The sequence below is a fragment of the Protobothrops mucrosquamatus genome, unplaced genomic scaffold (genome assembly GCF_001527695.2).
Source record: "Protobothrops mucrosquamatus isolate PMUCROS unplaced genomic scaffold, P.Mucros_1.0 scaffold293, whole genome shotgun sequence".
In the NCBI taxonomy this organism is placed as follows: Eukaryota; Metazoa; Chordata; class Lepidosauria; order Squamata; family Viperidae; genus Protobothrops; species Protobothrops mucrosquamatus.
The window spans coordinates 12,265-30,218 of NW_015386637.1; the positions used below are offsets into that span (position 1 = coordinate 12,265).

At 38.7% G+C, this 17,954-nt stretch overlaps 1 protein-coding gene and 1 non-coding gene across 3 annotated transcripts in view; both read left to right on the top strand.

Annotated features, from left to right (window-relative positions):
* Nucleotides 1-747, top strand: part of RPS12 (ribosomal protein S12) — a 7,642-nt gene extending 6,895 nt beyond the window's left edge. For both annotated transcript variants that reach the window (XM_015814896.2, XM_015814897.1), the window contains exon 6: nt 656-747. In XM_015814896.2, the coding sequence (XP_015670382.1) occupies nt 656-718 (63 nt within the window). In that variant the 3' untranslated portion in view covers nt 719-747. The remainder of the gene's footprint in view (nt 1-655) is intronic.
* On the top strand, nt 337-464 carry LOC114922508. Its single transcript, XR_003810416.1, has one exon. It is a non-coding gene; the product is annotated as a small nucleolar RNA SNORA33 (small nucleolar RNA).
* Nucleotides 748-17,954: the final 17,207 nt, after the last annotated feature.

Consider the following 17,954-nt stretch of genomic DNA (forward strand, 5'->3'; position numbering starts at 1 on the left):
CACCCGTTCAACAATAAGTTCATTTAACAGCCATGACAAAAAGTGTAAAATCTGGCACATTCACACTTTGTCCCAATTAATGACCGCTAGGTCTTAAGACTAATTGCAAGCTCAATTACAGTAATTAGGTTGAAGACTACTTTTATTTCTGTCATATAGAAGTTGCTCCATTGCTCATAAATAGTAGAAAAAGGTGGAAAAAATCCTTTTTGTGGGATGTTAGTTTGTAGATAAGACAATAACTATGGCAGAGAGATAAGGGAAAGTTTTCTTTTATAATGTTCTATCACCATTGCAGTTTTCTAAATTACCACAGTTGTTTAATATACCAAGAAGCTGCCAGCAAGACAAAATCTGCTTAACTTGACAAATGTTCTGCAGAAGATCATTGCTGGAAATAATAATGCCAGAGTACGAGCCTTGAAGTCTTTATAGGCATTGAGGTCCCAATAAAGGCGACATTGATAGTCTATGCAAGGAGTTTTTCTTTAAACTAAAGGATATGGTTAACAACTGTTAACTTAATCTAAAACTGCCTTTTTTTCTTGATTCTGCAATTATAATAGATCAAGATCACTAAATATTTACTGGTCTGGACTTTTTAATGTGATTGTTTAAATGAATAATTTACTGGAATTACATTGTTTTGTTTTAGGACTATGGCAAAGAATCTCAGGCCAAAGATGTCATCGAAGAATACTTCAAATGCAAGAAATGAACAAATAAAATACATTTGAGTTGACATTATTTTGTATTTTGCTGGTTTATGATGAGTCTTTCAATTATTTATATAAGTGTCACCTCCGTCCGCCAGCATCTGCCCAGAGCGCGTAAAACCCCCAGGTCCTTTTCTGGCCTTCCCTCGGCCCGGCCACACCTTGCTGGCTACAGCTACAGCCCAGGGCCTTCCGCCCGCTCACCAGGCTTTCCACGCTGTCCACACCCTCGGCTGTCCCCTCAAGCCTCCTGTAGGTCCGCCAGGACATCAGCAGCCTGCTCTCACCTCCTGGAGCCCTCCATGTCTTCCGGAGGCTTTCCCGACACCCAGCTGCTGTGGCTGAAGGTGCAATGATGTGACCAAGTAATATTTAAAAGACTGGCCCATGTCTGAGCTCTTGGCAACTGGCTTGCATTTATGATGATTGCAAAATGCTACCATCACCATTTGTGACCTTTCTTGGTGGCTTCCCACAAGCAAATTCAGATTTATTTAAGAAAATTTATAAGGCTGCCCAACTCACTCCAGGTGGCTTATTCCTGAAGAGTCGTTTACGTGCTGACCTAACTTGAACTTTTATTTTTACAAAACAGTTGTAGCCTGCTGTGGTTTACTTACAAGCAAACTTTCCAGAAGTCACAATTAAATGAAGTGTTTAAGAATATTTCAGCTGGAATGAGCTACAGAGAAGTCCCACGATAATCACTGAGGAGTGATTCTAAAGTTAGGTTGCTCAAGTAGCGATTTTTTTGGTGCTGAATTGGAATAATCAGAATTTGAACTACTACATATTTTGTTAATATTTTATTTAAAATTACAAATTTGGAACTGGTACAAACCATAATGAACTACAGAACTGGGATACATTTATGTTTTTGCATCTTTTCTGTATTTATTCCTGGCATGAATTCTGTATAGATTCAATTCCATAAAAAGAAAATCCTGTTGATTAAAGAGATTTTTGTACAGAAATTAGGCTTGAAAAAACATTTCTGAGAGTAGGAACTCAATATCTTTAATACTATGGAAATTTAATTTATAAATGAAATAAGGATGACGCTGCTCTTAAGGGTGTTGGGCCTGATGCTGAATGAATTTTAAGAGGGAAGTAGTATTCAGTTGCAAAAATAAGGGAAATGGATCATTTGTATAACATCAAGTTTGTGATATGTGCAACAACAAATGAGGCTAAGTATAAAGGGAAACATGAAATTGGAGCTATTCAAAAGACGCTCAAAGTACATTGTGAATGAAACAAGACTGCCATGTCCTCCATTAAAGATAATTGCTTCAGGGATTCCCCAGTCTCCTGCATGCACAATATTATATGTATGTATAAATTTAATATTAAATTTATATAGATGCCCTACTCACAGGTGACTCCAGGTTGAATTACATTATAGACAGTAGACAAATCCTTGTGTGAATTTCCTTGACAATTCTTTCCACAGTCTTAAAAATTCTAACCTGTTGATTAATGGTAACGTTTGCATTAACCATAAGAACAATTTTATTTTGGAAAGTTTAAATTGTTCAGAAAGACAGTACATGGCTGGTGTAATTGGTAGTGTTTTTATGGGTAACAACCGGGAAGTAGTTAAACATTTGTAATCTCCACAACTTTCTGAACTATCACAGGAGGTGGTATGATTCAATATCAGCTCTAGACAATATTAGCTTCTGACTACTTAAGGGTCCATTGATGCATGCTATTTGACCAAGTTGATTTAAGATTAAGCCTGATGCAGGGCATAACACTCTTGTTTGATTCAAGCTTTTACAATTTATTTTTAAACCCTTAAATGTATTCCTCAATTTTAAACAGGTTGAAAAGTTTATTCACTAAGCATGTTTACTCCACAATTTAGTGAAGTGGGTTACAAGAACCTGTTGAGCAGAACAGTGGGCAAGTTGACATGGTATTGCTTGATACTGGAGAAGATAGAATTCCTTCTGTGTTGTGGTTTTATGGTTGCCTCAAAAATGGACTGAGTCTGGCAAAGAGGTAATACGTGTTACTACATTAGCCCAGTATCGCCTTCTGGCTAAATTTATGAATTTTTAAAACTGATTGTAGGAATTAAACAGGATAGAGGAATCTAAAAAAGAAATTAGAGGAACTTCAGACATAATCAACAGATAAAGAGATTAGTAACATCATAAGGAGCAGTATAGTCTGAGTTGGAAAAAGCTTAGAAAAGAAACGATCCATAGAGAATCTACCTTCAGGAACTAATAAAAGAGGTGGAGGTGTGTATTACATTTTCCAGGATTCTGTAACTTATCTAATATTTGCATTAAAATTTAGTGAAATTTCTGATCGTTCTTTCTTGATTGAGTAGTATGGGGCTTGACATCTGACATCGATTTTTTGCTTCATTCCCTCTGCTGTTAATTTTTTATGTTGTTCCAGAATCCCAAGGAAGTGTTGGACTAAAACTGTACAATCCCTAACTAGCATAGTGGTTTATACATGCAGTCGCAAGAGAAACCTTAAACCACACAATGTGAAACGGTTCAATGCCTTTATGATAAGATCAGTGTACAGCAATAGCAATAATTTGAATCATTTGTAATGTTCTTAAGATGAATATGCTTTAATAAATTTGGGATTACAGTTGCAAAGGATTTTACCTGCCCATGAAATACGCCCATGAGTAAAACTTACTGAGGGACTGCCTTTCCCAATTATGCCAGACTCCCATTAGATCTGGCAGAGAAGGGAGTTATCATTTGCCAGGGACTTATATTTGGTGGGAACTTCTCAGCCATGGCGCCCACCTTGTGGGGCATTCTTCCACTGCCCCTGAGGTTAGGTTGCCTCCACCCCTACTGATATTCAGTACATCCCTCAAGATTTGCTTATGTCACCAGGGCTGGGGATCTATAAAATAGACTTATTTTGTGATTTTAATAATATTTAATTTTAACACTGGCTTCATGTAGTTATATGATTGTTTTTGTATATGCACTTTTTTGTTAGATTATTATGATTTTATTGGGCTACCCAGAGTCATCTTCGATGGCAATGGGCAGCCATATACATTTGATTTAATAAAAATCAATAAAATTTGGTTATTTTGAGCTGTTTGTGGAACCAATAGTTTTAATGTAGAATTGAAATAAAGGCTACATTCTATTTATTGGATAAGATAACAGCACTCCTGTCTAAACAGGATGTTGAACTATTTTGAGGAGTACCTTCGGTTCCATAGGTCCCCGTTGTGTTTCCAGACACACTTCCATGTGTGCCTGGAATGCAATATAGAACTATAATGAGATATGGTACCTAAAGCACATAAGATAACCTTTATTGTTACTTTTTACTGTGAGCACGCTGGCCCACATTAAAAATGAAATTCTATTGCTTGCTCTCAAAAGAAACTATATATCCAAACACACACACACACCTATATCCATACATATATATACATATAAATATTAATCACTGTCCATTTTGAACATATAGCAGAAATACAAACATAAGTTTGCATTGTTGGTGGGATGGGGACATTAGATACAACCAAGTCCAGTGGGGTGTATGATAAATCTATATACACAAAAGGCATTTGTAGACTTTTCAGATGTCACTCTTTTACAATTTTTGTACACCATAAAAAGAAACAGCATTGCTTGGGGAATTACTTTTTTCCTGTAAATGTCTAGTCACCCTTTTTAATGTATTCTGTTTTATTTACATACTTCTGTACTACATGGCATGAAAAGAAATCACCAAAGGCATTTGGAAAAAGGATGATTTTTGGAAAAAGGGTGAAACAGCAGGTGGCAGCATTGATATAGGTCTAGAGCAGCTAATGCCAAGGCAGAGGAGAAGGGTAGTATTGAACTCAGCAGGCACTCCAGTGTTCCTTCCAATTGCCTTCTTAGCCGCCCTGAGTCCTACGGGAGAAGGGCGGGGTATAAATTTAATAAAATGAAAAATGAAAATGAAAAATGAAATAAATTAGAATATTGAAGAATTACTGTATGCATTTCCCTAATACATGACCCATAACCTTGTATTATATGTTATATACGAGCCTTTTTAAAAAATCAAGTGGACATTTTAGAAATACACTTTTGAAACCTAAAGCTGCCGTTTTACTTTTCCTTGCCTGACTTAATAATAATAATAGTAAAGTTGGAAGGGACCTTGGAGGTCATCTAGTCCAACCCCCTGCTCAGGCAGGAAACCCTATACCATTTCGGACAAATGGCTGTCCAGGCTCTTTTTAAAAACCTCCAGTGTTGGAGCATTCACCGCTTCTGGAGGCAGGTTGTTCCACTGGTTAATTGTTCTAACTGTCAGGAAATTTCTCCTTAGTTCTAGGTTGCTTCTCTCCTTGCCTAGTTTCCACCCGTTGCTTCTTGTCCTGCCTTCAGGCGCCCTGGAAAACAGCTTGACACCCTCCTCTTTGTGGCAGCCCCTGAGATATTGGAACACTGCTATCATGTCCCCCCTCGTCCTTCTCTTCGTTAAACTACACGTACCCAATTCCAGCAGCCGTTCCTTATATGCTTTAGCCTCCAGTCCCCTAATCATCTTTGTTGCTCTTCTCTGTACTCTTTCTAGAGTCTCAACATCTTTTTTACATCGCGGTGACCAAAACTGGATGCAGTATTCCAAGTGTGGCCTTACCAAGGCATTGTAAAGTGGTATTAACACTTCACGTGATCTTGATTCTATNTCATTTGCAAGGGACTTAAATTTGGTGGGAACCTCTCAGCCATGGCACCCACCTTGTGGGGCATTCTTCCACTGCCCCTGAGGTTAGGTTGGCTCCACCCCTACTGATATTCAGTACATCCCTCAAGATTTGCTTATGTCGCCAGGGCTGGGGATCTATAAAATAGACTTATTTTGTGATTTTAATAATATTTAATTTTAACACTGGCTTCATGTAGTTATATGATTGTTTTTGTATATGCACTTTTTTGTTGGATTATTATGATTTTATTGGGCTGCCCAGAGTCATCTTCAATGGCAATGGGTAGCCATATACATTTGATTTAATAAAAATCAATAAAATTTGGTTATTTTGAGCTGTTTGTGGAACCAATAGTTTTAATTTAGAATTGAAATAAAGGCTACATTCTATTTATTGGATAAGATAACAGCACTCCTGTCTAAACAGGATGTTGAACTATTTTGAGGAGTACCTTCGGTTCCATAGGTCCCCGTTGTGTTTCCAGACACATTTCCATGTGTGCCTGGAATGCAATATAGAACTATAATGAGATATGGTACCTAAAGCACATAAGATAACCTTTATTGTTACTTTTTACTGTGACTTTTCAGATGTCACTCTTTTACAATTTTTGTACACCATAAAAAGAAACAGCATTGCTTGGGGAATTACCTTTTTCCTGTAAATGTCTAGTCACCCTTTTTAATGTATTCTGTTTTATTTACATACTTCTGTACTACATGGCATGAAAAGAAATCACCAAAGGCACTTGGAAAAAGGATGATTTTTGGAAAAAGGGTGAAACAGCAGGTGGCAGCATTGATATAGGTCTAGAGCAGCTAATGCCAAGGCAGAGGAGAAGGATAGTATTGAAATCAGCAGGCACTCCAGTGTTCCTTCCAATTGCCTTCTTAGGAAATAAATTAGAATATTGAAGAATTACTGTATGCATTTCCCTATTACATGACCCATAACCTTGTATTATATGTTATATACGAGCCTTTTAAAAAAATCAAGTGGACATTTTAGAAATACACTTTTGAAACCTAGAGCTGCCATTTTACTTTTCCTTGCCTGACTTAATAATAATAATAGTAAAGTTGGAAGGACCTTGGAGGTCATCTAGTCCAACCCCCTGCTCTGGTAGGAAACCCTATACCATTTCGGACAAATGACTGTCCAGGCTCTTTTTAAAAACCTCCAGTGTTTGAGCATTCACCGCTTCTGGAGGCAGGTTGTTCCACTGGTTAATTGTTCTAACTGTCAGGAAGTTTCTCCTTAGTTCTAGGTTGTTTCTCTCCTTGCTTAGTTTCCACCCGTTGCTTCTTGTCCTGCCTTCAGGTGCCCTGGAAAACAGCTTGACACCCTCCTCTTTGTGGCAGCCCCTGAGATATTGGAACACTGCTATCATGTCCTCCCTCGTCCTTCTCTTCGTTAAACTACACATACCCAATTCCAGCAGCCGTTTCTTATATGCTTTAGCCTCCAGTCCCCTAATCATCTTTGTTGCTCTTCTCTGTACTCTTTCTAGAGTCTCAACATCTTTTTTACATCGCGGTGACCAAAACTGGATGCAGTATTCCAAGTGTGGCCTTACCAAGGCATTGTAAAGTGGTATTAACACTTCATGTGATCTTGATTCTATCCCTCTGTTAATGCAGCTTAGCACTGTGTTGGCCTTTTTGGCAGCTGCAGCACACTGCTGGCTCATATTTAAGTGATTGTCCATTAGGACTCCAAGGTCCCACTCACAGTCCCTCTCACTTCTTCCTGCTGCATCTTCTCCACAATTATTAGGATAGGGTTCTTGTCCCCCTCATCCTTCTCTTCATTAAACTAGACATACCCAATTCCAGCAACCGTTCCTTATATGTTTTAGCCTCCAGTCCCCTATCTTCTGCCTTTGTCACAAACCTCCCAGATAGCACTAATTGCACAGCCTTCCACTGCTACGGGGTGTTGCTTCCCTATGGCCCTTCCATTCAGGTGAAGTTTGCACATTTCCAGCTGTCACTGAACAATGGCTCCTGTAATACCTTTGTTTAGCCACCTGATCACAAGGGTATCCATAAAACTAGTGGTTTTTCTAGCCAGGGAACACTAGAAGTGAAGGGGAGATTTTCATCCTTCCTTCAGGTGAACTTCACAAAGAGGAAGTCCAAGATGAAGAGGACTGTGCTAGCCCTTATAAGATATGCTCCCGAAAAAAGACTAGAGAACTAAAGAGGTGTGAGCTGAGATGGAGTTCCATTTCTGCAAGGCAAGCAGCCCATCTAACATCAGTGTCTACTATCTCATACACCAGTGTTTCTCAACCTTGACAATTTTAAGGCATGTGGACTTCAACTCCCAGAATTCCACAGCCAGCAATGCTGGCTGTGGAATTCTGGGAGTTGAAGTCCACATGCCTTAAAATTGTCAAGGTTGAGAAACACTGTCATACACCGAAGCTTCTGTTTCACCAAACAGTTGAGTAATTGGGATATAGAGATTCATTGCATTGCCACTGGTGCTGCAGGAGGACCAATCGCTGCCTGCTTCTCTCACAGATGAAGGTGTGTTTCACATTGTGTTTAAAGTTGTCTGTGATACTCCTGTCCAGAATCCACAATGCAACCTTTCTGTCTGCTGAAGCGGATCCCATGCAATGTTGTGTGCCTATTTGGGGGTAGGGAGACACGAACGTGCAGATCCTGGCTATCTTTCCATACTGTCATTGGTATTGTAAATTGCAGGCTCAGCAGAGGGGGGGGGGGGTTGTCTACCTCATCTTACCATGCAGGGATTTCAGTTTGAAGGACGACTTGATTAAACTGCCTTTGAATCAAATCAAACCTGGAAGCTTCACAGAGCCATTGTAAAGAGATCTTCCTGTATTAACCTGCCTGGATACATTATGTCGGTTCAATAAAATTGCAGCATACACACAGAGTGCCATGTAATTGACATTCCTATACTAAATGCTTGTGGTTAAACTCATAATGTACTGCTCGCTGGAGTTTTGCTATATGTAATATAATCTCTACATGCACGTAGGGCATGAAGTATTTTACTTTTTGCTTAAGCCAGAGAATGTGAAATTAAATTTATCAGTTGAGGAATTTGCACAAGAACTCATAAATAGTTCTCGACTTGCTTCTTGTGCCACATGGAAAGGGGGGGAGGGGAAGGAGGCTAAGAATTTGTGAGGCAGAAGGATTTTTTTAAAAAAAAATTGGTCCACAACTTGGTCCAATCTCACGTCCTTCTACAAACTGACCTTGAAGCAAGTAAAAAGAGACAGATTTTTACAATTCTTTAGGCAGAAATAAAATAAAGCTTTTAAGCAGCCAGTACTTATTTCTTTGAAGAAAGCCTTCTAATTCCTTTCTTTGCTTGTATCCTCTTGTCAAGCCAACTTGCCTTCATAGCTTTGGCAAATATACCTCAAACAAAATGCACCAATCCTGAATCCACATCATTCAGAAGGACAGAATCCTGGTAGCTCAGATACATAATCAAGTTCCCAACATCCTTTCCCTTTCTGATGAGAGAAAAGCACTTTTAAAATCAAATTGGAAATCCAAAAGATGCTGGATGAAATGCTGGAGATCCATAGGCTTTATCATCTCCTCTTAGCCTTAGATTTAACTTGGAATTTGCAGGAAACAGGATCTCCTAGTAACTGAATGTGGCACTAAAGTAATGTTTTCTTTAAGGCTTATTCATTCTCCAGAGGAATAAGAAAAAATGAATTGTATTGAGTTTAATGTCTTTTTCTACATAGGATTCAAATGTCTTTTATGTAGGATGGACTGTAGTTATTGACTCGTCTCTAGCTATGTGCCTATGTACTTTCTATTGATTCGTGTTCAGTAAACCATGTTTACTATTTACCTCTTTACAGCAGCGGCCCTCTACACAAGGGATAAAACTATAACTTCTCTATACCCAGAACATTTAAAGATGGTATGATCCAAAATGCAGTAGTATGGGTGATAGCAATACCTAGCAGTAGCACTTAGACTTATATACCGCTTCACAGTGCTTTACAGACCTCTCTAAGTAGTCTACAGAGTCAGCATATTGCCCCCAACAATCTGGGTCTTCATTTTATCGACCTCAGAAGGATGGAAGGCTGAATCAACCTTGAGCCGGTGAGACTTGAACTGCTGGCAATTGGCAGAATTAACCTGCAATACTGCATTCCACCGTGGCACCACAGCTCCTTGTAAGTAGTGTATTTTAAGGCCTTCAACACTACACCAAACCATCTGTTTACCATATATACCTATTATCATACTTAAGGTGTTGAACTAGCACAGGTCAAACTCCTTCTTCAACCATGTGAATTTCTTTAGGACAGTCACTCTATCTTATTTCCACCTATTTTGTAAGGCTGATATTGAAACAACTGGAGGAAAATGTGCTATGTATGCTGCCTTGGACTCCAAAAGATAAAGCAGAGTATAAATTTAACATGTTATATATATGCCAAAGAATTGTAATTAGTGCTAAGGTTTATTCAAATACAGTTTCTGATGTTCCAAATTAGTTCCATGGTTACTTGGATCCTGCCTTTTGCACATTACAACTGAAAATATTGTTTTCCCCTCTTCTATATTGGCAATTCCAAACTTTTCTCTCTTTCACGATCTTTTAGGGTGTGGAAAGAGACAGCTTAAAAAACACAGACAATTCCATGTTGAGATAAATTGGTCAGAAATCCTCATAAAATTCCACGCAGTGCCTGTCAAATGCACGATGAAATTCTCATCTATTATCACCGAAAGAAAAGAACATATTTAGTTTGGAATATATTTCTCCTATGTATAATTTGCATTTGGAAGTGCCTAAGCCCAGCATAATACTATATATATATTCAGTCCAGCACATGTAGAAAAGCTGGAACAAGAAAAGAATCTCCTCATCAATATTTCATTCTATATTTCAACACAAACTAAATAGCTACATCAGGTGGATAATTAAATTGCAGTCTGCCAAGAATCCTGAATTTAAAACAATAGTCTAGTTGAGTGGAAAGTTTATACTTTGAAGCAGACACTTAGTCTATATTAATGAATGTGAATAAATGGGCAAGAACAGCTGGAAGCTATGGAACACAATGTGGGGGGGTTTTTCCCGCCAGGATTAGCCTCATAAGAGTGAAGTAAAATACGACAGAGTCATGGGTGTCTTTCTACACCACTGAACATGTGTGGCCTAAATAGCTTGTTAAGCAATTACTTTATTTAAAATCTTACTCGATCCAGAACTAAAATCTGGAAAGTAATACTTTGTAAGTTGCAGATTAATATTGCAGTATATTATATGGCTCGGTAACTACCTGCACTATTCTTTTCCTGGATATTTGGGGACACCATGGGCTGTAGTGCGAAACATTTCAATCTCTAATAATGTGTCTGACCTCAAAGGAAGTATCTCAAGTATTCTGAACTCAGAGCAAATCATGGGTAAATAAAACTTTGGAGCAGTGGTGGGATTCAAATATGTGAACAACCGGTTCTCTGTGTGGATGCCACTTCCGGAAGTCCATTCTGGGCCTGGGCAACAAAAAATTAGCTACCAGTTCTGCCAAAGTGGTGCAAAGTGGCTGAATCCCACCACTGCTTTGGAGTAATGTTCTTTCAGGTATTTCAACTGTAGCAATTGGACTGTTGCTTTGTAGCTTGTGTGATTGGGCTGCTTTTTCCTTTTTTAAGCATAAGAGGAGCCATATTAGTTCAGGCCAAAGTCCATCTTGGTCCAGCTGTTGGTTTCTTACAAAGATCAACCAGATGCCTCTGGGGTGCTAATATCAGAGAGTGGCAACCCAGTGCTTTTTTTCTAAAAAAAAAAAAAAAAGGTGCCGGAACTTACACACGTCATACAACCCGCCTTGCCTACCCTACAAGGTTCCATTCAAAAAAGGTGCCGGAACTCCGTTCTGGGCGTTTTATGAGAAAAAAAGCCTTGTGGCAATCTATCCTTTTCTTTCCACCATTCCTGTGCAACTGATATTGGAAGCCTTATTGGCTCCTAGTAGACTGCCATGCATTTATCTAACCTCTTTTAAATAGACTCAGGTCACCTTATCTTGTGCTAATGAATTTCGTAGGCTACTTTTGCAACTCCTTTTGTCGTCATTAAATTGCCTGGTCCTAGTATTTTGAGAAAGGTGGAAAAAATTCTTTCTGGTAAATTTTCTCCAGACTATGCTTGACCTTATACTGCACATCTCAATCATATCCCATTTCAGTTGCCCTTTGTCTAAGCTAGAGTCCTTGAATTTCTCGTAAAACAGGCTTTGACTTCCAATTACTCTGGTTGTAGATTTTCTGCCCTTTTTGTCAGCTCAACTGCATTCATTTTTGAAAGTGGTGACTGGAACTGTACGCAGTATTCCGAATGCCACTGTCTAATAGATTTGTATAAAAGTATTATAATATTGGCAGTTTTAATATAATTCCTTTTCTACAGAACCCTAACATGGAATGTGCGTTTTTCACAGCTACCACTCAGTGTGTCAACACCTTCTTTGAGCTATTCACCATGCATCCAAATCTTTTCCCTGGCTAGTTGTGGACAATCCAGACCCCATCACTATATATGTAAAATACTGTGTTGGTTTTGCTGCCCTGTTCAGATACCAGCAATTATTTATCACTGCCTTCAATGTCTATTTAAAGCAAGATTGCTTCACCCTGTTGCATGGCTGAAGTAGCTGGGTATATCCTGACCTTGTATATGAATGTCCAGCATGCAGAGTCTCATATTCTTAAGTCATCTTCTTTATACTGAAAGAATTAAACACATGCAGCACTCACCTTTCTCTCCTACTTACAACAGGTAGAACCTCAGAGAGTTTTAATTTCAGATGGACTGTGTCTTATGAAAATACATCTGACCTGTATATTTTCATTGTCAAAGCTAAAAGGAAAGTATATTAAAATTGCATGCATAGTGAAGGAATATAGGCCATAGTTTGAACTCTTAAAATATTGGCTCGAATTATGTTACAAAACTCAATTCAGTGCCCAAAACCACATGAGGTACCAGGCTTGTATATATCCAAATGCAGACTGAAATCTAAAGTTTTCTGAGCACCGCTCTAATGATGCCTTGAATGGCTAGAGAAACCTGAGTGGATTATCAATGTCAACAAACCCCCAGATGGAGTTACAGTTCTTAATGCACTGTTTGGCTATACCTTATTTGCCATAATACACAACAAAGATAATGTTCTATTAAAAATATACAGAAGGAAGCCTTTGTTAACCAGAATAGTTTAAAAAGTAGATTGGATTTGACAATGAATTATAAAGTGCAGATTCAGCTTTATGGATGAAGGCTGATGGATGGAAGCATTGAAAAAAACAACATTCTTTTTTTTTTAAATAAAATCTACAAGAGTGGCTCTTTGGAGTCTTAGTGAGTATTGCAACTAGTGGGAGTCCATTTGAATTAAAATGAATCATTGCTTGCAACCTGCAATGTTTCATATTGTAGGATTTCTTTCTTAAAGGAATAAAAGGTGGCCAATGAGCTTACAATATTTATGTAGCTAGTACATGCTGGAATAACCTGGATCTGAAGGGGAAAACATAATTTGGAAAACAAAGCATCAGCTGATATAAAATCCTAGGAAAACATGCCTTGAATTTATGGTGTTTCTGATAGGTATTATATGGTCACCTGTAAGAACTCTAAATTGCATTTTGCCATTCAAATCTGGATCTTTGTAAAGGTACAGTCCCAGTAAGCAGCTCCCATTGTAGGAGGAATGGCCAAAATTACTAATACTTGTAAGGCAGATTTTATATATCTGCCCAAACTAGTTTTAGCTCCCTAATTGGGGCATGAACTATTGTGAAAAATTGCCAAATTTGTACATTGTTTTTGATGTACACCAAAAAGGCCAAATTTCAGCTAGGCCAAATATGCCATTAAAAGCTGATTTTTAAAATCAGTTAGGATAAACTTCGTGGTGATAAATTTTAGGGTAGGGAAAGAGTCTGGACCACTCCCCCCACTCCCCGCACTCCTTCACAAATTCTTAATTCCTGTCCTGGGTAAATATTAGCATCATGACAGAGATCACTGCTGATGTTGCAAGATGGAAAAGATTTGTACGCCTAATTGGCATTTTTCCCCACAACCCCACAGTCAAACTCTTTAATGTACAAAACAGACATGATTGATGGATCTATGCATATAATATATGGTCCAGAGTAGCACTGAGAAAAATAGTTGACTAGAAAGAGTTAAGCAGGTGTTAGTACAAAAGGTAAATTGACAACAGACTGAAACAGAACTAGTCTAATAAATGTAGGTGAATGTTGTTGCAATCACTATGACTTAAAATAACCAGTCATTTTGCCTGTGGCAGACTAAATTTAGCCCTATAGGCCCAAATTAAACACCATTATTATAAACATTTTCTCAGAGAGAGGAAAAGTTCATTTTTTAAAATCCAGATTAGTTTGCTTGCCTCTTTGTCAAGAAAGTAGATCAGATCTTCCTGAAAGAAACTAGCTTGTTATCAGTTAACCACCATAATTAATAGGTCAGCCCATGTCACCACAACACAACTTAACAATATTTAGGAATTTCTTAACTGTTTTCCTGAAAACAAAATTGTTGTCTTTGGAGAGTTTGGTAAATTGAAATTTGTTTTGAGAGCAAAGTTTTAGCTGTAACATTTCAACTCTGCAAATAGCTATTGTGTCTGGCAACATTAGCTTCATAGCAGAAGCGGAAGTCCTGAAAATTAACATTAAAATATTTATAATTTTTGAGTGAATTTTAGAGTATTATTGTTGTATAAAGGTCAGAATAGTTTACTTAGTACTATTTTTAATTATTAAAGTGATGTTATTATTATTGTCTTAAATAACTGTATATTTGTCTAAAAGAGAGTTAAAGGAGGTTATAGGTATGTTATCTTAATAGTTGATTAATGTTAGAGTATGATTATTTTATTGTCAACCCTGTGATTGGCTCTGGGAAGTGTGGGGGGAGTGAGGGGGGAGTGGAAGGGTGGGTTTGGGGAAGGGGGGGATTTATATTGTAAAAGTTTATAAAATTTTCAATAAAAAAATATTTATAATTTATTAGCTGAAATGCACATTTGCTATGGGAAATGCCAGATGCAGAAGAATTCAGCTTCTGTTCAATTCCTTCTAACACTGACCCTCCAAAAGATTTAGTGTCAAAACTGATTGGTGTAAGCAGGTGTTTGGGGAGGCATGTATGCCCCACGTTTATATGAAATTATTCATATATCTTGTTCTGTTTCGTTCGCAAAGGCATTGAGATGAGGCAAAGAAGTAAAACAGTCTTCTCTTTATTTTCTCCAACAGAACCAAAACAAAATGGCGCGGATTGTTCTTATACCCCCTTGCAGGGACAGTCACAGCCAATCAATGCAAGGCTTTTCTCCTGCCTTGCACATGCGCACAAGGCAGGAGACAGCCTGTCTGGTCCCGGGCATTCACGTGTCTGCCCGGGCCTTTCTGCAGCCTCCTGCACCTGCTGAATGACTCAGCAGGCCCAGGACATAACATATCTTATACTTTTTCACTCTATTATGTGGATATTTTGCCCATGTCTATCTACTATTGATTTTGGAGGGTCTAAACAGGATAAAATAAATTTCATAATGCAAGTTTTCATTTCAAATGTAAGTTTAAAATGGAATGATCATTATTCGGTAACTTAATACTTCAAATTATTATTTCCAATTGACAGTTTTACTCCACAAGGAGTAAATTCTAATTATGCAGTTATGTTTAATACAAGGTTATCACAGTTCTGTTGTTTCCATTTCATCTTGCTTTCGTTGAACTTCTAGTGCCCTGCTTCCATAGGTGCTCTAAACTGGAGGGGAAAAGGTTAAAAGGATTTCTAATCGATCGTTATGTGTATACTATTAAAATTCTCCTGTGTGTCTGCTTGTAACCTTCAATTAGCCTAAACCAGCGGTTCTCAACCATTTCACGGGGGTCGCCAAGCAAGGCTGTCCGCCATTTTTTTCCCCTTTTCCGGCAGGTGCCTTACCTCCCTTGGGCTGGGCCAGCTGGTGGTCGGCCTGCTCCGTCTCTGCCGCTTGCCAGCTATGCCTTGGCCGGCACAGGGGGCGGAATCACGCATGCGTGGCGCTCCCGGGCAGGGAAAGTCCTCGGCTTACGACTGGTTGGGTAGCCCTCGACGTACGACTGGTTTAGTCCTCGACTTACGACCGGTTTAGTCCTCGACTTACGACCGGTTGGGGGTCATGGCATTAAAAAGGTTGAGAACCACTGGCCTAAACGTTTCATGTTTGTGCAAAGATTTGAGTCAAGGTACCTCAAATGGGGGGGGGGGGGCTGCCAGAAAGAAGAGGAGGGTAAATCTATTTTCCAAGGCACCTGAAGGTAAGACAATAAGAGTGGATGGAAACTAAGAAGGAGAGATCCAATTTAGAAGTAAGGATAAATTTCTGACAGTTAGAACAATTAATCAGTGGAACAACTTGCCTCCAGAAGTTGTGGGTACTCCAACACTGGAGGTTTTCAAGAAGAGATTGAACATCCATTTGTCTGAAATGGTATAGGGTTTCCTGCCTGAGCAGGCAATTGGATTAGAAGAGTCCAAGTTCCCTTCCAACTCTGTTATTCTGTAAAATCTTTTAGCTTAAAGAATGCGTACAAGATCCAGGACTCATTACTCTCATGTTATTGAAATTTCAGTGATCTTCACACAAAATGTATTTGCAAAGTTATGTCCAGTGCAGCATCGCTGCAGTTAGCCACAGTCACTTGTTCATGACTCCCGATGCTCCAGGCCAGCTTCCCACAAGCAAAGTCAACAGGAAATCTGGCCGGAAGTCGGAAGTTACTCCCGCTCCCACTGTTTTTTTGCCCACCCATGGTCATTTTGTTTCTCTGTTTAGGTAAGAAAATATCTCTGAAAGGGTGACCCAGTGTTGCATCTTAAAATTCTGGGAATATTTAAGCTCCTGGATGATTGATTTAATTGTCAAGGCATTTTTTTTTAGCTTACACTGCCAACTGCTTTTAAGAGTAGAACAAATTCCAACTGATCACAAAGCTCACTCTTAATATTTCATTGTAATTGCTAGCAAAATATAATTTCCACCCTAACATGTGCTGAAGTGGTAACAAAGTACCCTTTTTCTCCAGCAGGAATAAGAATGTGGACCAAAATGTGTGTGGATGGTTCCAATTAGGCGGAGGAATGCTTAATATAAAGCTTCACTTGATGAATATTACTAAAGTCCCTGACAGAGTAATAAAGTGGAGTTAAGAATACAGTTGCATTGTATTATATAGACAGAGAAGTAATACCGAGTTTGAGCCATCAATTTTAATCATGCCTTCCTATTCTTTTATATTAAAATAATAATGGACCAGTAATGTGATTTTCTTCCATCTGTAAACATGGAATGAAACTCAGAACAGATCGCATCAGTGTTTCAGTTGCCCACCAGAATTTGAAATAACCTTAAACTAAAAAGCAGAGAGCTCATTTAAAGCATACAAAATCAGAAATCAACATAGGGATACCAATTTCTAATACATTAATCAATGTTTTGTTGCTACAGCAGTACCACAATAGATTCTATTATAAATTCTGGGCTGATACTACAGGTAGAAGATGATTCTGGGAGCCATCTGACTGGATTATGTTTGCCCTCATTTGGCGACTTTCCAACTGCTCTGTAGGACCTATTTTGGTAAGTGATTACCTGTTGGTGCTGCATTTTCTTTTTGTATTACTGTGTATATAATTTGACGGTCAGTTTGGTGTAATGGTTAATACACCAGGCTAGAAACTGAGAGACTGTGAGTTCTAGTCCCACTTTAGGCATGATCCAAGCTACATGACCTTGGGCCAGCAATTCAATCCTAGAAAGAAGACAAACCTTTCTGAAAATGTCACCAAGAAACTGCAAGGACTAATCTTGACAGTTTCCAGGAATCAATACTGACTTAAAGGTATGAGTGGGAAACATGGGATTAAAGCCAGCAAAGGTAACAAAACCAAAAACTAATCTAACTCAAATACACAGAACTACAATCACGAAAAATGTTGATGGTCTTATCCAGCCTCCAGATTCCATGCCTGAGGGAACATCCAATTCTTCAAGGACTTATAAAATGCCAGCATGATTGGGGTCAAATGAATCACAGAAGGTATAATGTGATAGAGAAGACATTATGAGGTACTCTAAATCAGGGGTCTTCAAACTTGGCCCTTTTATGACTTGTGGACTTCAACTCCCAGAATTCCTCAGCCAGGCACGCTGGCTGAGGAATTCTGGGAGTTGAAGTCCACAAGTCATAAAAGGGCCAAGTTTGAAGACCCCTGTTCTAGATAGATACAACCATTGCAGTACTGTTATACCTAAGAGTAACTTTAACAGAATGGAACCAAACCAAGCCAGAGATTTTCTCAGAGAGAGGGAGATATATCTATATCTATCCAGGGCTTGTTTTTCTCATAGAACGCCCAGAATGGAGTTCCGGCACCTTTTTTGGATGGAACCTTGTAGGGTAGGTAAGGCG